The following is a 21,786-nucleotide window of genomic DNA, read 5'->3' on the forward strand; positions in this document are numbered from 1 at the left end:
TGAGGTGTATTTACACTCTCTGTCTAGTAATACCGTGGAAAATAATAACCTTTCTACAAGCTGAATGTCCCTGCCTAGATCATACTTCAATAATATATGCAAAAAGACTTTCCATTAAGGCAACAAACTTGTCAATAACAACAGAGACTACTAAAGTGTCACAAGCAGTGCTGGTCTTCCCTACAGTAAGCAGAAGCATCCCTGCCCCATTTCTCATTGTCCTGGAATTAGACATTGCATTACAACAACAGATTATGGAGAATATAGACGTTCTCCCCTCTCCATCTCTCTTCTAGGTGCAGCAGTTATTACATTTGCATTTTGTGTGGGACACTGTGCATTATGTGTAATAGAATATGTGTCAAACTCAATGGCATGATAAAGTAATCTCATATAATACTGATGAATATTTTGTTCACACTTGCTGGTTTCATGCAATGTCTTTTTTCCAGATGGATAAACTATTGCCAAATGATTTCCTGCTGTAGGCTCTGCATTGTGTATCTCTTTACCATGCACTATTTCTATGGACTGGATAAACTGGCTATTAAATTTAATTACAGCCCGAATGACTGCACATCTTGATTTTTCTTTCCCTTCCCTGATCTCATTTCCTCTTGATGGGCTGCATTTTGCCCAGGTCTTTCAGGATTAAATAAAATAAATCTGCAGAATGTACAGGCTGGCTTACTGGGAGGAATGTCTTAGCGGGTGCACAGGCGGCTGTTAACCTGCTACCCCAGACCAGAGAAAAAGTGTATTTCAGAAGCCAACACTTTGCATTGATAAATCTTGTGACAGAATAGTCCTTAACCTGCACACTCTCATCACAAAGCTTTGATTTTTATCAGCTGCCATGGCCGGGGTTTTATATGATGGAAATGACAGCTTTATACTCAGCAAGGAGGGGAAAGTAATTGTTAGTGAAGCTGTTTCAATACATCTGTCTTGCACTGAACTTGACACGGCAAGACCTTTAACAACTACACGTAGGCAAGTTTATACCTAGTGCCATCATAATCATAATTGGCCCAATATCTGGGGCACTTACTCACATAGATGGATGTTTTTTTTTCCCCTGCGCCAGGCTGCTCTTGTGCACTGTCCAGTCTGTGCTGAATGATGTACTTCAGCCATGTTGTGGTCTGGACAGTCCCTTCACATAGGGTTAGCATATCTCTAGGGTTTAGTTTACCTGTATGTAATAAAACTAACATTATTATATGTATTTATGTATCACTGACATCTTCTGTAGCACTATACAGAGTCAATAGTTATGCAGGTTCTTGGGCTACTTGCACATAATTAGTGCCTAATCTGCACTCTTACTGGCCCCAAGGCCTGTTTAAAGAGGAACTTCATCCTAAACAAACATACTGTCATTAAGTTACATTAGTTTTGTTAATTAAAATAGATAGGTAATATAATCTCTTACCCACTCTGTTTTAAAAGAACAGGCAAATGTTTGATTTCATGAGGGCAGCCATCTTTTTGGTTGAAAGGAGGTGACAGGGAGCATGAGACACATTTCCAACTGTCCTGTGTGCTGATCACCCCTCCCAGTTGCTAGGCAATGTGAATAACAACATTGGAAATTCCATCATGCTTTGCACAGCATCGGGGAAAAAAGCCAGAGCAGTTTTCTTTGATGGGTGGAGCTTAGCTAAAAATGCAGCTAAAAATGATGCTTTAAAAGGAAAAACAAAGTTCTGACGCTGTGAAACTGTTAAAGAAACACCAAGCCCTTTCAGTTGTGCTGAGTAGATTTTTAATCCGGAGGTTCACTTTAATTTATGTGTCTATATTTAAAGGACACCTGAAGTGAGAGGAATATGGAGGCTGCCATGTGTTGTACTATATATCCCATCTCCATATCCATCTCACTTCAGGTGTCCCTTAAAGGGATGAGTTTGTAACATTGGTCTATAGTCAAGTCGATAACTGTCTCTTAGCGTAGCTCGTAATCTAATCCCTACAATAGTCATAATCTAAAGGTACCCATTTATTGTGGGGGCGTAGCCGCGACGGCAAGCAGGACGGACGCGTGTTAGACCAGCTCCTGCTCCGGCTTACACAATCCGGCTCAAACCATGGCAAACTCCTCACAAAACATCCACAGCACGCAGGAAGAGATGGAGACCGAAGCAGATAACAGCAAGAAAAGGAAATTCGGATCTCTCAAGCCACATAAACTTACGGATTACTTTGGGCGGAAGGGACAAGGGCCCGTACGGAAGACCCAAGATGGCGCCGGCAGCTCCACCAACACGAGCATAGACCAGCCCAGCTCAGCGCCGCTCCTTCCCGAAATAGAAGGCATCCACCCGCTGACTTCACCGGCGCTCTCTCCAACAAACAGCCCTGCGAGAGCCAGACCTCGGGTGGAAGACAACAGCAGCAAAGCCCCGGTAAGAGCGCAGAATCTACCGAACATTGAGCACACCGCGCCCATCTTTGCAGACTTTCCCGCTTCCGAACAAACGGCTTCACAGGCTTTTATAAAAGATATTTTATTCTCATTTAGAGCCTCCCTAATAGCTGACATTTCTAATATGACCTCAAATCTCCGCAATGACCTAGAGGACTTAGGGGAGAGAGTGGACGGAATAGAACACAAGATTACGGAAATAGTAGCAGAACACAACATTATGGTAGACGTTTCCGACACTTAATCCAATGACATCCAATGGCTTAAGACGAAGTCAGCAGACCTTGAGGATAGATCAAGGAGAAACAACCTAAAATTTAGAGGGATCCCGGAGAATATATCCACAAATGAGTTAAAGCCTCATATCCAGCAAATAATTAAAAAAGCTTTACCTAACTCAAGCGAAACCGAACTGATAATCGACAGGGCGCATCGCCTACCTAAACCTTCGCATCTACCCGACCACATCCCACGCGATGTAATCGTGCGCTTTCTGTGCTATCATGTGAAAGATAACCTAATGTTTGCAATACGGAAAAACGGATCCCTTCCAGACCCATTCGAAAAGATCAAAGTATTTGCAGATCTCTCTCAACGTACTTTACAACTAAGGAAAGCACTACAGCCGATCACTTCTGCACTAAGGGCAGCAAACGTGCCATACAAATGGGGATTCCCCACGAAAATTATATTTTCTATACATGGCCACCAACATGTTATCCCTTCGGTCAATGCAGGTCGTAACATACTGAAAAATCTGAAAATACAACTACAAGAAGAACTAACTGTTCCATTAAAAAATACCTCATCTGCAAAGATAAGCCAGGAGTGGCGCCAAGCACCTGGATAAGCCGGAGCTGTTATTTCCACCTGGCTAAAGAGTTACGCTTATGTTGGGTGCTCTGCTTTTGATATGGCACCTATGCAGGATTTTACCTGCTTACCCCCAAACTGTAGTGCAAGGAACATTTTGCCCTACCAATATAAATCTTCAGTTATTAATATGCTACCTAGAGATGCATACTTTATGGAAGAAGTCTACATGGTATTTTCCTGGTAAACATGACAATTGTATGCATAAATACTTATGTTTTGTTTGGTTAAAACGGTTCATGTTCTATACTATGAGTCTCTCTCTCTCTCTATACTGTTATATTCATCTATCTATAAGACTTACGCAAAACCTATTCTTCAATATGCTGATGTACCTATACTCATATAACTGGTTATATTTGAATATATCACTGCTGGATTCTAGATGCTATATTATGATAAGGCCTGTACCCACAGCTATTACTTATGATCTCCCAATATGTCTTTAAACATTACGTCCATAAATGTTCGGGGTCTAAATACCCCATATAAACGATACCTCCTGTGGAATGAGACCAGAACCCACAAGACTCAAATTCTAATGGCGCAAGAGACCCACCTAGTGGCGAAAGACACACACCTATGCGCCCATAAAAATTTCCCAACGATAATTCACAGTACTTTTTCTAAGAAAAAACGAGGGGTTCTGCTCGCATTCCATGGGGATCTCAAAATTAATATGTTGGAGTCGATTGTTGATCCTAATGGCAGATATATAATATTCATTGGACAGATTGACGACCATTTATATACTCTGGTATCAGTCTATGGCCCTAATAATGCACACCGTTCTTTTTACCGGAGACTCTTTGCAAAAATTAATGCATGTCAGAAGGGTCAATTACTAATTGGAGGAGACTTCAATGTATGTCCATCAACTCTAGACTCATCTTCTAAAACACGCCATACATTCACTTTAGACAAACCAATGCGAGAGTATAATCTATATGATCCCTGGCGAATTCTCAACCCATCATCCAAAGATTTTACCTATTTTTCTCCTGTTCACAAGACCCACTCAAGAATTGATTTCTTTTTAACAGATAAGATACTTTTGCAAAGAATCTCCGAGGCTCAAATAGATATAAAGTCTTGGTCTGACCATGCCTCAATCCATATTACAATAGATGGTGATACTAAGGACATCAGACCCTTTATGTGGAGATTAAATACTACACTCCTCACAGACACGGCCTTTATAGGTAAACTGAAGGATGATATTCACAACTTTATTCAAATTAACCGCACCCCTGATATGGATATAAGCATAGTTTGGGCCGCTCTAAAAGCATACACAAGAGGCATTTTCATACAACAAGGCTCCCTTTTAAAAAAAAGACACTCAGAGAAACTAAATATACTTTTGAAAGAGATCCAAAATAAAGAAAAGCAACACAAACAAAATCCCTCTCCAACACTAGAAAAAGAACTGTTTTATTTAAGGCAAGAACTAAATAGTATGCTACAAACTAAATATGACTTTTGGAGACAAAAACTAGGCATAGACAAGTACTCCCAAAGCAACAAAGCAGGTGCCTATTTAGCCAGACTTATAAAGCTAAAACAAGCTAAAACAAAGATACACACGATTAGACATCCCACAACAAAAACACTACTTTCTAATCCTAAAGAGATTGCAGACGCATTTTGCATATACTATTCCTCCCTATATAATCTGAAAGACGACAACCTACTAACACAACCAACGGAAGAAGCTATAACTAAATTTCTGAACTCCATAAATCTTCCTTCTCTCACTTCACCACAATTAGAACACCTCAATTCTCCCTTCAAATTAGAAGAAATCTCCACCACAATCAAGAACCTCAAACGCAACAAAGCACCTGGCCCTGATGGCTTTGGGAATGAATTTATGATGACCTTTAATTCTACAATAGCCCCTCTACTGACAGACATGTTTAATAACTATGTATCCTCAGGTATAATCCCACAGGAACAACTACAAGCTACGATCACGGTCATTCCCAAGCCAGGGAAAGATCACTCCTTAACTTCTAACTACAGACCAATTTCTCTGTTAAATTCAGACGTAAAACTATATGCTAAACTAATAGCAAATAGACTGATGAAACACACACCTTCTCTCTTAGCACAAGATCAGGTGGGATTCACTACGGGCCGACAAGCGGCGGATGCTACAAGAAGAATGCTCAATGTCTTGAATCATGTTCAACTCTGTCGGATGCCTTCTCTGCTCCTAACTCTGGACGCGGAGAAGGCATTCGACAGAGTTCATTGGGATTATCTTAGGGCCACCCTGAGGAAGTTCGGATTTGTTGGTCCAATTCTGTCGGCCATCATGGCTCTATATTGTGCACCCTCTGCCCGAGTGAACGCAGCAGGCTTCATCTCTAACCCCTTCTCCATCACAAATGGCACCCGTCAAGGGTGCCCCCTCTCACCAGTTATTTTCATATTAATTATGGAAACCATAGCTCAAAAAATAAGATCAAACCCTCTCATAACTGGCATCACCATTAAAAACACCAACCACGTAATCAGCATGTTTGCCGACGACGTGGCACTGACATTATCCAACCCTTTAGTCTCACTTCCCCAACTCCTAAAGGATCTGAATAATTTTTCAGAAGTATCCCTATACAAGCTAAACCATTCGAAATCCTTTGTGTTACCGTTGAATATACCTTTAGACTTAAAGCTTCATCTGAAGGGGTCTTTCTCGTTCGCCTGGGCAGAGGATGCAGTAACCTACTTAGGAGTGCAATTAGACGCAATCATATACCCCTATTGTCAGAGACCAAAAAGGAATGCACTAACATGTCCAAATTTTGGCTATCATGGTCAGGAAGGATAGCAGCCTTTAAACTGTTCACCTTGCCAAAGATCCTATACTTGCTTAGGACAATACAAATTATAATACCAAAAGCCTGGTTTACAGAAATGAAAAAATGTATAAACAACTTTATTTGGCAGGGGAAAAAGACTAGAACTTCCTATCAAATAATGTCCCTCTCCAAACAACAGGGAGGAATGGGCCTACCAGATATAGAAAGATACTACCATGCAGTTAACTTAAACATGATAAATCACTGGTGGAACCCCTCACTTCAAAAACCATGGGTCCAACTCGAAAGAGCTACATTAGGCCCCTGCTTAAGAGACATACTAATTAGCACATTAATGGGAACCAATCCCCCGCAAACATCTTACAGCGCTATACAAGCATCTCTGAAATCATGGGAATATTTCCTCAAACACCCCCCACCTACCAATAGTAGGATCCACTTTCCGATTCCAATATCGACCTTAGAACTCTACGCGAAAGATATGAATCTTAGATCTTGGATGAACTCAGGTATACTCCACCTCCAAGACCTATTCTCAGGGAATCAATTAAAACTGTTTACTGACCTACAAAAACAATTCAATCTACCACAATCCCAACTTTTCACCTATCACAGAATATTCCACTTATTTAAGAATGTGAAAATTGACATCCCAGCCCTACACCCAACTATCGTCAATATGCTAAATTTCCCAGGCCACTTTAGAGGTGGGATCTCCATCTGGTATAAACAACTAAGAGTGGAAGAATCTTCCCCCCTAAATAAATATGCAATGGTGTGGACAATAGACCTAAAAACCGATATCTCAGCTGAAAACCTAATTTCAGCATCAAAACTAGTGACTAAAATATCTCGCTGCAATTCCCACTGGGAAACCATTAAAAAAATATCTTTCAGATGGTACAGAACCCCTAGACAAATAGCAGCTTTCGCCACAACGACCTCTCCAATGTGTTGGAAATGTAATTCCGACATAGGTACTTACATGCACATGTTCTGGTACTGCCCACTGATAATCAACTTATGGTCCCAAGTGGAAAAACTTATCCGAAGAATATATAAACCTAACTTCAAACTACATCCGAAATTTGCCCTACTGCTAATTAGTGATGAGTATATCCCCCCCAACATACGCCCTCCCATTTACCATCTCATACTCACTGCTTTATACTTAATCACCTCAAACTGGAAATCCCAGGAGGAAATCCCTTCTCACCAACTCCTTCTATACACCAAGAACAATATCATAATAGAACAAAAACTAAGAAGCAGGTTGGGTCTTAATATAATAAATTTCAAATTCCCAAATAACTGGCATTAAATCCAGAGAGATAGATATCTAACTCCCATACCTGAAGCCATCCATCTAATACATTTTCCACATAATATAATACACTACCTTATACAAGCTCTATAGTTACATTCAGGCATATAATATAGCATAATATCATAATATGGTATAGCATAATATGATCGAGTAGTTTACGAATAAAGACAACACTTAGAGAGAGAGAAACGTTGTCCTCATTGTTAAGCTAGTTACTCTTTTTGTTCTAATATGGTTCTAAAATGATCAGAATTAGTTACCTTTATAATTAAATATCTTTAAAAATTGAGTAGTAACATTATAATTGAGTAACTGAATATATATAGTTAGTATTCTAATTCGAGCATATTGGAAAATAATATTAGACGTTTATTAAAATAACACGTGTATTCTAGTGAGGACCCGTTCTGGTCCACTGTTACACTGGAATATTAGCATTTCTCCCATTATAGCAGATACCCTCCTCCTGGCTACCTATTAGGTACTGTGAATGCCTGGTTTGAGTGTATCCCAACCTTCTAGCCCACTCGGCAAGCAGACATTTAAGGTTGAGTATTAATGTTAAAATATTGATGAGAAATGCACTACATGTTGATATGATGATTAAGCAATACATATGTACCTTTATTATTATGATTATTTCCATGTTAAAAAACAGTTACTGCTCTTATGGATATGTATATGTATATCTATGCTTACTAAAAACCCAATAAAAATCTTTATAACGGAAATAATCTAAAGGTACCCATGCACTGGTCTATTTCTGCCATCGATATACGGCCGATTCAACTGATCTGATTGAATTGGCTAGGTATCGATGTAGCAGGCAGCATGATAGATCAATTTTATTCGATTTAGTTGAACAGTATGGACAGAAAATCTAGGTCGATTGGCTGCTGGTGGCAGATCGATGGCCTATAGCATTGCGTCTAATAATAGTGCAGCAATGCATTTCAATGGATTTTCAATAGATTTCATACTAAAATCTATTGGAAATCTGTTTCTAGTGTGTAGCACACATCAGATAGATTCATGTCAGATTCGATCTGACAAATATCTGACAGAAATCTATCTGATGGTCAAATCTGCTGCAAATCTGTAAGTGTATGGGTACCTTCCTCCTAATTTTGGGCAGAGCCAATTTGCCAGTATGTTCTTTGAAATGTGTGAGAAAATCCCACACAAAACTCCATGTAGTTAGTGTTTTGGTGATAATTTAAACTCGAGACCCAAGCACTGTAAAGGCTGCCATACACTGGTCGATTGTTACCAGATCGACCAACAGATAGATCCCTCTCTGATCGAATCTGATCAGAGAGGAATCTATTGGCTGCCCATACACTGCACACAGATTTTGAATCGATTTCAACATGACATCGGTTCACAACCTGTGGAGCTGCCGCTGCCTCTCCCTGCCTCACCTCCCCCATTTGGTCTCCCCCGGCCAGCAGCAATGATATTACCTGTCTGCCGGCGCGAGTGCACAGGTCCGTGCTGTTCCTTTCTCCGGCTGGACTTCTCCATTTTCTCTTCACTTCCTGTCCTGAGCGGAAGTTCAAAAAGTAGATGGCACTCCGCCTGGACAGATCGACTGAATCGATAGTTTTCAGATGAAAAACGGTCGATTGGTCAACATTTGCATTAACGATTTCACAGCAGATTCTGCCATATATCAGCGGGAAATCGACGCAGCCCATTTTTTTGGCGCAACACATAGGTAGGTTTAAGGGCCTGGTATTTGTCATCTCTTCTGAAGGGGGTGGTAATTTTGTTCAAATTGGCGTGTTGGCACTTTACGAGAGACAAGAGACTTTTGAGTTAAAGTTTGGCCATTCGGTCTCGAAAAGGTTTGCCACCACTGACCTAGGAGAAAACTCAGGAGAAAAATTAATTACATATGGGCCAATTAATTTCTATTTTTTCCCCGATGTTTTCTCCAAAGTGATAATTGCACATCTCATTGATAAAATGCCTTTACAGCCACCAGCAAGCAAGAATATGCTCAGAATACTTATGAAAGTACATTTTCACTTGTTTTTTGTTACTTTTTCAATTGCAGAGTACTAAAAAGTGATTTTAAACAGAAGATGAAAAATAATATCATAGGAGAAAATGTAGGGAAAAAAAGTGAATTGAATAAGGGCCACAGAAACTGGGTGTACAATACATAGTGGGGTTAGCATGCCTGTGTCAGGTCTATTTCCTCATTGACCATTGTAACACATTTCCATATAACTACAGTAGCACATGAAGTATTTTCCTATGTAATGCATTGCTGTGTCTTTTGGGCAGGGTAGATTGGCTTATTCTTTATTTGTTGTCTTTCACAGAACTCCAGCGCCGATCATCGCGTCCGACTAGACCTTGGACTATGGGACAAATTTAGCGAACTTGCAACAAAGTGCATTATTAAAATAGTGGAATTTGCAAAGCGGTTACCTGGATTTACCAGCCTGACAATTGCAGATCAAATCACCCTCCTTAAAGCAGCATGTCTGGATATTCTGGTGAGGATTGCTGTCTATTTACTGTACAGATTCCACCTCTTTGGTTTACTGCATCCTTGAATGAGTCGAAAGTCTACATTCTGATTTAAAGTGAAATAAAAGTATGTTCATTCAAACCTTGAAATATTGATCAAACGAATTGTCATGTCAGATGACTAAATATGTGAAGTAGAGTCGCTTTGCTGAATGCTTTTAAAAAAATGGGACCTGAAATGTTACCGGCATTGTTGTATAACATTTACAGGCAAAGTCTATGATTTAGCTTCATGGCATCCATGACTGAGGCACAAATGTCAACACAATGCATAAAACATCAAACATAGTGCTCAGAAATAATGCATGTTCAAACTGTGCTTAGACCCAGATTTTACCTGTTACAGGCTCAGCTTGTATTTCTGATACCTCTGATGTTTATACAGCATGTATAGTATCTTTGTGTATTTGAATTCTAAACAACAAGCATTACACTTCATTGATAGACATGTTACGAAGTCATCTCCAGTGTACTAGGATTGGTATAGATATTATTGGAGTTCTGTGCATGGGATACTGTATCTGGAATCCATTTGTCGTAATATATATGTTGGCTGGCGTAACTGAGTTCCACTGGTCGCATTCTTTATTTTGGAGGTGGTCCTTGATTAAAGTGGACCGGAACTCTTGCACAGGACAGAAGGAAAACATAAATGCACCCTGTTTTTGTAATTAGAGTGTTTAGCCTGTCTAATTCCCTCTCATCTGTGACTAATAACCAGTGTAACTTGATCTCTCAGCTCAGAAATATTCTCTGCCACGGCAGAGCAGCTAATTTGTAAACACAGGATGCTAACAATATGTCTGCTGCCATGAAAGCAGGAAGTAGACACATTTGTATCAGCTGTAACAAAAACGGTTTTCTATAAAGGTTCCTATGCTGTTGTGTATCTTTTAGAGTAGAGAGGAAGTTATGTGTTCAGGTCCACTTTAATCAAAGTGAATATATTAAAGTGATATTAGCTCTGGTGGGCTTGGCTTCCAGAGACTGAAGAAAATCTGAATGTGTATTGCAGCCTGAGATCATATGAGAATACCTAGAGGCTACCCTTCTTTTTCGGCTGCACAGCTATTGAGCCCAGGGGTAATGAAGAGATGATCTAGCCATGAGAGATGGCCATTGATTTGCATGCACCAATAATGCTTATTGTATGCAGCTTGGAATTAGGCCAGTAACAAACAGCACCATTTGTTCTGTTCAGTTATGTGCATTAAGGGATGGTCAATGAGATGCAAAAAATGTTGAGTAGATGCAAGATTATGCAAATTATGCACGCAAATTTATGCAGCTTGAAACATTTTTTTTTACCCCAGGGGGAAATTTGCATAATGCTGCATCAACTCGAAATTATTTGCATCACGTTGACCATCCCTATGTACATCATACCTTTCAGATGATGTCAACAATAGACATGCCATAGGTACCACCAAACACGGTGGCTACACAACATGTCATACAGTAGACTTACTGGATTCTAAGTGGGTTATCAGAGCCAGTGTAACACCACAGGCCATGGACATCAAGCAGACGTGCCATGAACAAGTACTCCTATAAGACTTTGAGAAGGTGTATGAATGATTGATGTATGATGGTCACAGTAGGCTCTAGTTGGTTTAAGAATACATACGTAAATGCCCAACAACTAATTTTTCTCTTAGATACATCAGGGCCTTTATCCAATTCACTTTTTCTCCATCAGGGCCCTTATTCAATTCACTTTGTCTCGTAAGTTTTCTCTTTAGGTGATATTTTCACATGTTGTCAATAAAATGCCTTTAAAGCCACCAGCAAGCAAGAAAATACTCAGAATAATTTTGACAGTACTTTTTCACTTACTTTTTGGTGCTTTTTCAATTGCAGAGTGTTGAAAAGGAATTTTAAGCAGAAGGTTAAAAACTATCTCCTTAGAGAAAACCTGAATTAGGGCCCAGATGTCCTTTCTACTGTGCATTGCCATCTTTGGGTTTAGCTTAGTTTAAGCAAATACATTTTATCCAAGTTAACCATGTGGGTAGCCATACTCTTTACTGGAAGGATGTTTTAGTGATAAAGGTAAACATTGTTATGTACAGATGGGTTTGATTAATAGACTGGCAAAGCAAGAGTAGCATTGCTTTTGCCGTTCAGTTTATGTTGACTGAAACTTTCAGGAACTTAAAATCTTGTAAAAGCAGAATTACTGATGCAGTTCCTTTATTAAACATATTGGAGGTTTGATGATAAAGCAATGAATGTGATCTGAAATCTTCTTGTCTGATGGTTTGTATGTAAAAAGCATGAAATTAAAACTTTTTGGAAATAAGCGGGAATATAATTGTATATGCCACTGTCCATTAGAGAATAGCCAATAAAGTTGTATTATTTGTATATACATAAAGATGACTTTGTAGCACGCATGACATAATGTATTTACTATCTGGTGGAACTTTTCAGTGCAGATAAAGTTGAACTGGAAATAAGCACGGAATATAATGTGAAAAACAAACACTGTATAGTTCACATTTAATAATAATAACGATTTATAGCCCCTGAGGTATCCTTTAACCCCTATAGATATTAGTAGCTATTATTAATCATGCTCGGAGTATAACATGAAAAAATGAAGTAAATCCTCTGTTAGAGCATAGTGATTCAGTTGACCTCCCCTTCTTACCCAGTCAGGAGCTGCAGTGAATAAGCTCTCATGTATGACATTGATGTATGGTATAAACAAAGGAACAGTGTAAAACTATCCTCTGTTCTGCTGAGAGTGCCCTGAGGTTTTCTGTCTCTGTGAATTCATTCATACTGTACTCTCTTATCACAGTTCTTGTGTGTGTGGTCTCTACAAGTCATAACCATATATCATTGATTGCATGCCTGTCATTATTACACTATTACGATAAGTCAACTGCTGCCTCCCTGTTAATCCGATACAAACGCTGTGATTTATTAGGTAAGCTGTTCTTTCCCCTTTTCCCTCTAGTCACTATATTAGCAATGGTCAGCACGTGGATGACAATTCTCATAATGGCAACACGCTCTCATGCATGCCTATGTGAGTCACAGGTCAACCTCCCAATTAGATACTAACAGCTTATCTATTTACTCCCATTTTTTTTTTACTTTTCTAATACTTCTAAGCTTGCTGTGTAGCCTGATACACAAAAATTATTTTCAGCTTCAATAGACATTGGAACTTCCAATAGTCAAGTAAAATGTAGACTAGAAACAGAACTATATAATAGCAACAGAAATAAATAAAAATACATAGTCACTTAGAAAGAAAAGCAATCAACCATGCCTGGTCCTTAGTTAAAGCTCAGTCAAATTGGATGGTGACTATTGGTGGACTACAATCTTTAAGTCATTCCAAATAATTTCAGTTTGGTTTAGGTCTGGGCACTAACTAGGTCATTCAAGGACATTCACCTTTTTCTCCTTGAGTCACTGGGCAGCGAACTTTGACATGTGAATCAGGTCACAATCATTTTGGCAGGTGAACCTTCTTCCGACTGACAACTTTCCTTAAAGAATCTGGTGGTATTTTATCTCAGCAATCTTACCTCCTATCCTGACAAGCGCCCTAGACTCTGTTGCAGAGAAACACTTCCAGAACACCTCAATGCTTTACTGTAGGTATGTTGGTCTTTTAATGAGCTGTATTGGCTTTTTGCTAGATATATCAATTTTAGTTGAGATCATGTAGTTTTATTGCAGTCTCATCTGACCATAACACCTGTTTCCATTTGCCCTAAGAATCTTCAAGGTGCATTTTGGCAAAAACACAATCTAGATTTTGGCCTTAATTCACTAAGATCATGCTGGAGATAATATGGCAAGAGAAAACTTGCCACCACACAGTGAAAGAGTTATCTTATCTCTTCATTCCATAAGTTACCTCCTCTGTAGTTAACTCCTCTGTAGTTAAGTTACCTCCTCTGTAGTTATTTTCACACGCAGTTAATTAACAGCCTGGCCCATATGCAATTAGCTTTTTCTCCTGAGTTTTCTCCTAGGAGATAATTTTTTTACTTCTATTTAGACTAACTTTTTAGCACTTTGCAATTGAATACATACCAAAAAGAAGAAGTAAAAGTACTATCAACATTATTTTAAGTGTTTTCTTTTTATTACCAGTTTTAAAAATATCTCATAGGAGAAAACTCAGGTATTTTATTCTATTTGGGGTGGTCTATGAATGCACTATATTAAAGTAATATATTGAAGAAATCTTTAAATAAAGAGTTTTGGCTGGAACTCTACTTTAATCTCAGATGGAAAAGGCAAGTTCATAACCCCTGTCAGGTTCCTACATATGCTTTATATATGGTAGGTTATATTTTACCCTCCTCTTGATTCTCATTGGGATACTGACATGAATACAGGTGAAATCTCTCCTATTCACTATACACCAGTTCAACATATTTTAGTAGTGTGGAAGGATTAGAACCTCTTTCAGGTTTCTTGTTTTTTGTATTTTTTTTGGTGTTGGTTTATTTTTTTTTTAAATCACTCACAATAGGGAGTACAAACAACAACAAGCAATGCCATGTTCTAGCCCTTCCTCCAGTCTGTTGAAAACTAACATAAATTGTTTCGGCTATAGTTACACTTTAATTTCATTATTTTTAAAATTAGTAGTTAAAATGCCTTTATGATAATAGAAAAGGAGTTACTGAATGTGATGAGTCCTTATAATCATTTCTTTGACCCAGTCCTTTGATCGAGTCTTTGTGATCCTATAGACTTTAGCACGTCAAGCCTGTCTGCTGGCCATTGCTTCTTTGAGCTCTTGCATGGACTTATTCATAGCTTCACAAAATCTGTCTATCCATCTTCAACTCTGCCTTACCCATCCCCTTTAACCATCAGTTCTTCTCAACAGCTGGTTCTTCTTCAGTGAATCTTATATTTGCATGTGGCAAAGCAATTCGTGGCAAAGACACCTTTCTGGCTTTAGCACGGTTTGGCGCCATTATTTTTGGTGTTGCAACTGTCAGTGCAGTTCAGAGTGAATGTCAAGTGACAGGCAGCCTATTGGGCCAATCAAAGTGCAGGGATCACGTCCTTTAAAGTGACTGGACCCAAAGGGGCTCAGGGCTGGATGAGTAACAGGAGGTTACTTGCGCTATTTAAGTTAGTGAATCAATTGTTCCTTAACCTCTTGACGACCAGCTAATGCCGATTGGCGTAAACTGGTCGTCTGCGGGTTTCCATGGAAACGGCCGCTCATTCGAGCGGCCTTTCCATGTCCGTTCACAGAGGGTGTCTCCGTGAATTGCCGGAGAGCCGCCGATCGCGGCTCGCCGGCATACATCATACGACGCTGCTGCGCAGCAGCGCCGTAAGGCAGATCGGCGATCTCCGGCCTCTAATTGGCCGGGGATCGCAGCCTATGATAGGCTGAAGCCTATCCTTCAATGTGCAGCTCACAGGGGGAGGGAGAGGGAGGGAGAGGGACGGAGCGCAGAGAGCGCTGCGGAGGGGGGCTTTGAAGAGCCCCCGCAAAGCACAGCAAGCCGACGGCGATCAGACCCCCCCAGCAGGACATCCCCCTAGTGGGGAAAAAAGGGGGTAAGTCTGATCACCCTGGCTCTATCCTGATCTGTGCTGTGGGCTGGAGAGCCCACGCAGCACAGATCAGCCATAAATCCCCTGGTCGTCAAGTGGTTAACTAGCTGTATTGTACTCACAACATAGAGAAGTGTCATTCCTAGGCATTATTGTATACTGGTGTTTAGTACAAAACAAGCCCGTTACAACATAGCAATAAAACGTTATTCTATTTTCATTCCATTTTGACATTTTCACTCAGTGGGACTGTCTGTTACATATTGCAACTTTTAGGGCCCCTTCACACTGGTGCAGTGCTGCATTTTACCGCAGCCTATTACTAGGGCAATGAAAGTCTGTGGGGGAGTTCACATTGCCTGCGGTGCTCTGCGCCGGAAGTACCCAATCTAATGTGAGCGCATACCTACGTTACCGTGCGGCTCCTGTGGTGGACTGGAAGTTATGTTAATCTATGGCAATGTGCGTTTTTAAATGGAGTTTTACGCGTCACGCATGTGCGAAAGCATATTTTAGCAATACTCTTCCACGCAAGTCATCGATTCACCAACAGGAAGTGAGCGTCACTTCCTGCTTGGCCTGCTGCCAGACGGGGATTACTGCATATTAAAGCGTGAATTCCCGAAGGCCTCTTGTTGGCGGTGTGGTCACAGCACTGCTACTGCCGATCCGCAGTGTGAAACTGGCCTTAGTGTTCTACAGATTAGCACCCTAAGCATTACACCTCTGACAGAAAATGATATTGCCTGTTGTCACGCTAACTGATATTTTCTGAAAAATCAAATGGTCTTTTGGAACATTATTTTTTCCCTTATTGCCACTGTTCTCCTACACATACCTAGCAAACTTGGTGGTTCTAGCTGCTTTGCTATTAACATTTAAAGTCAGCCCATTGACTTTAAAGGAATTCGCAAATAGGCTACCATGAAAACCCACAGAACCACCTGAAGTTCGAGGTAATGTTAGCGAGACTGGCAAAGACTTTCTCGCTCATCCTTGTGTTTGAGTAAAAGTTGGACAGTCTGCTTATTAAGCTGTCAGGATATGTAGATCTGTGTCTGGAGAAAGGCTTTAACATTTGTAATAATGATTATGTCCAGATGGGAATTGATGTAAAGAATAATTTTCTAATTTGCAGTTGTGGAGTTAACATTTGAAAGAGATCCTCAAGGAGGTCGAGCCATGGTTTTTTCAGCGTTTCTTTTCATCATATATTAAGAAAGAGACTTTGTAATTATGGTAAAATTATTTTCTTTATTTTTTTTTATGTTGCTACAGGCTGCGCAGTATGCTGGGTTTTTAGCAAAACTTTTATGTTGTGGTTTTTGTTAGTATGTTTAGTAACAGACTGAGATTTAGCTACTGCAAATTTATAATATAGTCATTTGGGTATGTTTATTATCCAGCTGCTTTGGTTTGTTTCTGGTGGGTCACGAGTGCTTTTTTTAATTTTAGTTGGAAATACAGGCTGCAGAAAAGACAAACATTACCAGTAAAAATCTGTAATTAGATTGATATTTTGCTGTTTTGAAATAATATGAATATGATACTTATTGCAGTGTGGAGGAATATACAATGAAAGAAAGCATGTAATGTAATGAGAGGAATATGACTATGGTTGGGACTAGATTGTGAGCCTCTCTGAGGGACAGTTAGTGACAAGACAATATACTCTGTACAGCGCTGCGTAATATGTTGGTGCTATATAAATAAATAAATAAATATGTAGGCTAATTGCAATTGGTGGTATCCTGGCCATTAGCCTTTGAAGCAAGTCTGTTGCAAATTCGGGTGATATAAAATGGGAATATAACTAAACAATACACAGGAAAAGGGCTTCTTTGTGAGAGCTGCATGGTGAAGTTCCCCTGAACCGTGAACCCCCCTAAAAAATGAATGAAGTCCATAATGGGCTAGATTACCTCTTAGTGTCCTGGCGCTGCTCGTTGTCCATGTGGCCCCCCATTCCCGGCCCCTGGTCCTCTTCATATTTCATGGGATCAGTGGCATAGCTAAGGAGCTTTGGGCCCCGATGCAAGTTTTACATTGGGGCCCCCAAGCACTCTATACATATCAATTTATACGGCGCACCATAACCTGCCAATGGCAACTACAGTGTTAGAGGTGCAAGAAGGGGATGGGGAACAGTCTGTTAATGATTACCACTATTCAATGTATCTATAGAAGGGATTATTATGAGCACAAGACCAATTGAGAGCTAATACTGTAGTTGGAAGAGGGCCCTTTGGAGCCCCTTTGGCCCAAGGGCCTCGATGCAGTCGCAATCTCTGCAACCCCTATTGCTAAGTCCCTGCATGGGATGCTAAAACCAAAATGTTTCCCCTAGTGTCAGCGCATGACTCAGAACTGTGCAGGCACAAGTTCAGAACTGCGCAAGCACAGAAAGTAAGCACTCTTCCACGAGCGCTCTCTTTCACTGCGCAATCACAGTTCAAAACTGGCATATGTGCAGTTCATAATCACCCTGCATCTCTTGGAGGAACTTCCAGGAGGTTGCAGACAGCCGAGGACCACCCACTGTGAACGGGGATGGTCGGGGTGGGGGGTTGGACCCTGGGGACCACGATTCAGGGTTATTCTAAGACATACATGTATGTGTTTTTTGAAAGTAAAAGTGAAAGTTGCTCTGAGCTTTCCAATTGGTCAGTGAAGCTGTGCATCTCACTAATAACCAATGGGGAGACTAGAGGTGCAAGGGATGGGGTTAACATTGACTTTTACAAGAAAAGTAAAAATTGACATATTGCTTCAGCCGACAATATCTTTGGAACTACTGGTCTATTAGGGATGGTAATTTGGGTGAAAATTCCAAGTTGATGCAGATTTTCTGATAATTTGTATGAAAAAATATGTAGTGTAAGCCTTAACTCAAATTGGACGTTTATATCCATCTAGTTTGAATCAATCAAGAGGTATATATGCATCTTGTGAGTCAGCAGCAGGAAATTGTAGGTGATTGGCAAACGGGAACATGTGTTCCATGAGTGAATTTAAGTACCTGTGAATGTATGAACATGACTCCAATCAGGAGCCATATTCATTCATTAAAATTCATAAAAGTTAATTTTGCCCTGCACATGCCCCCTCCTCCTATCCCACCCCCCTCCAAATGGCCGTAGTTCCCCACACATGCCACCCCCAACCTGCCCCACTGTGATTGGCCATGGCACTGATCCGATGGTGTGCACATGCAGAGAAATAGCATGGGCACTCCTTCCCGTGCAGGGTAGTGTTCACCACCAGCTAGTTTAAACATAAGGCTGATAGGATTCTTGACTGAATTTCCAGGTGTAATTTAAAGTGAAATTCTAGGCACAATGACCATGCCTCATGTTTGTATGGATGGAAACTTGTCTGCACAGACACTTCACTTTGTGGCACCATCAACAAAGTCTTGTTCCTGGATAGTACCTGTCTTCTGCTTGTTGATTCTATAATGAAAATCATGTTTATGGAACCCTTTACATCTCATCCACCATTCTTCATACTACTACTGTTGAAAAAGCTGGTAAATACCTTATAGCTTCTAGAAATAGCTGTCATGTAACCGGTGATCTGCTTCTGCTGGTCTGTTTCTAGCATTAAAAAAGGGCACTATGCCCAAGATTATTGACATAGCATCACGTATTGGAGTGGGGACATGGTTTTGATTTCTAAGGAACCAGATTTTAACTAAAGGTCTGAAACTGTCATGGGGATGAAGAGCAGATATAACTATTATGGTATTATAAAATGCCTTTTATACTGCCAACATATTTCACATTGCTATATAGAGTATATATTCATGTTGCTAGCTGCTAGAAGAGCCCACAATCTAATCTCTGCCATAGTTATTGACTAATGTCCCTACTATGTCCCTGGGCCAATTCAGAAGGAACAAATTCACTTAACAGTATTTTTTGGGGATGAAACCCACACAAGCTCAGGGAGAACATAGAGTGCTATTTATTATATTATCATGACTAATTTTAGAAATCGTAAAAGGCATTTATCAGCTTGTTCCAACTGTCCTGTTTTCCCCATGATCGTCCTGCTCCTTGGGGGTCTTCACAGACTTCCTCCAGCATACATGAAAAAAGTAAGAAGGGTGCCAGTTACAGCCGCTAGTAGAATATTGGTAAAATTATTGATATTCCACTAGTTCATTTTGATAGTAAAATATAGATAATCTTTACTATGACCTAACCTAACCTTAGACTGACACGAGACCTCCCTTTTCGTGCCTAACAGTAACCGATGCCTAACCTTAAGTTAAGAACCCCCCCGACAATGTCTACAGTGTTCTCCCCAGAATTTTTTTCCAACGGGGTGGCATGAATAAGTATCAGGGTGGGGTGCGACAAGAGAATGCAGGGCCAGCTCTTCTCTGCACAACTCTGCTTACAGCATAGGAGGAGGTAAGTTGATGACAGCCGGGTGCTGACGAAAACTAGCTGGGTGGAGCACCCGGCTAAAAGAGCCTGGGGAGAACACTGGTCTAACCCTAAGATCCACCACTGATGCCTAAACTTAAAACAGCCCTGCCATTGCCTAACCCTAATGCCCCTACCCCCACAATGCCTAACACTAAAGACGATTCTACTGGTGCCTAAACCTAAAGAACCCCCCCCCCCCCTCCTTTTGATGCCTAACCCCACCTGCCAATATTTTGGCCGCCCCCATAGGCACCTATGTTACCAGCTGCGATTATCAGCTATTAACGGTAACCAGTGTGCCTGCTATGAAAACTCTGGCTTCCCTTTTACCTGTTTCGCCCAGGGCACTCTTTACCCACTCCTCTGTCTGCTGTTGTCCAGCTCAAGGTAACTGATTCAGTTATATTATTGAAAGGGTGTGCAGTGCCCTTCTCCAAATTACACCACACTTCTGCTGCAGCCTGCATAATTCTCCCTATATCAATTAATGTATTTATTTTATAATTCTCTGTATGAAGACCAGCTTATTCTAGCAGGAAACACAGTTTTTATGTGATCCTGTACGTAACATACCTTGCCTTTGTGGCCTCTGCTATCCTGTGCACAGAAAGCAGTTTCCACATTCCAATGAATCCTGATGCTGTATAACTTACTGTATATAATTTTTTAACACTTATTGCGTTACAGAGCTCAATACTTTATGTGGCTGTGTAAATATTGTGACACAGGATCAGCTGCCTCTTCAGCGGGGATGGGAAAGTGATATAGTATGAGAAGTCTGGCAAATGTTATGTGATTGCACAACTGTGTAGTACTGAATCAGATTAACTTGTTATTACTTCCCGGGAACACTAGATGAACTTGCCTGGAACAAAACTATAGTTATGTTAGTAATATAATAGAGGTGAATGGCGGAATGTACTCAGTAAATGTGGGTGGGGTTCAATGTTTGTTCAGTGATTTTCCATGCTTGTTATCAGCATAGCTAGTGGCATATTTAGGAATACTTTTACCCTCTTCATGGTGGCTTAATTGTATATTAACATCCTGTAATGTTTATCTCTACAGAGAGCAGAGACTTGTTCCCCAGAGGTCAGGCACAGTCTGCTTTGTGTCCTGAGATCACATGACTTTGTTGGCACCTGACCTTTGCTTGTGAGTGTGAAAGCTTGTGGGAAAGAATGCAATCAGTTTGATCAGGTGATAGTTTTGTAAGGCTCTGATTTGCTGGAAATGAGATCAGCTGATAAAGCTTCATACACACAGTAGAGGGTTCTCGGCTGAGATATCTGGTTTGGGTAGTGTCTGCAGAGAATCTAGCTTGTGTACAGTGGCCCCCATGTGTCACAGAGAGATCTGGAGTGCCTGATTGTCTTGGCCAAGTGCATTGCTCTCCTCCTTATTTTTCCAGCTGGAACCGCTCCGTTGTGCACCCGCATCTCCTCCGCCTCCACAGCAACATTACAAGCCGCTAGTCTATAGGCAATTAACAAATCTGGACCAATTCCTGTGGGCGACAGTAATTGCGTGTGTACATACTCTAAAGGTGGCCATACACTGGCCCGATTTGCGGCAGTTTCGACAGCAGATTCGATCACTGGGATCGAATCTGCTGCCAATCGTTCGCGCAACACGCACCCGCCGATCCGATTTCCTCCCGAAATCGGATCGGTCCGTCGATCGCGCCGTGCGGGAAATTACCCTCGATCGCCCGCGGGTAGGGAGCGCGTCGCTAGCGGCGGCCGATCCGATCAGGTATACATTACCTGAGGCTGGCTCCCGGGCATCCCGTCCGTCACT

At 40.8% G+C, this 21,786-nt stretch overlaps 1 protein-coding gene across 11 annotated transcripts in view; it reads left to right on the plus strand.

Moving 5' to 3' along the window:
• The window catches only part of RARB (retinoic acid receptor beta), a 932,180-nt gene that overhangs the window by 854,870 nt on the left and 55,524 nt on the right, over positions 1-21,786 (plus strand). For all 11 annotated transcript variants that reach the window (XM_068236165.1, XM_068236172.1, XM_068236170.1 and 8 more), the window contains one exon: positions 9,787-9,963. In XM_068236165.1, the coding sequence (XP_068092266.1) occupies positions 9,787-9,963 (177 nt within the window). The remainder of the gene's footprint in view (positions 1-9,786; positions 9,964-21,786) is intronic.

This window comes from Hyperolius riggenbachi, chromosome 5 (genome assembly GCF_040937935.1).
Source record: "Hyperolius riggenbachi isolate aHypRig1 chromosome 5, aHypRig1.pri, whole genome shotgun sequence".
In the NCBI taxonomy this organism is placed as follows: Eukaryota; Metazoa; Chordata; class Amphibia; order Anura; family Hyperoliidae; genus Hyperolius; species Hyperolius riggenbachi.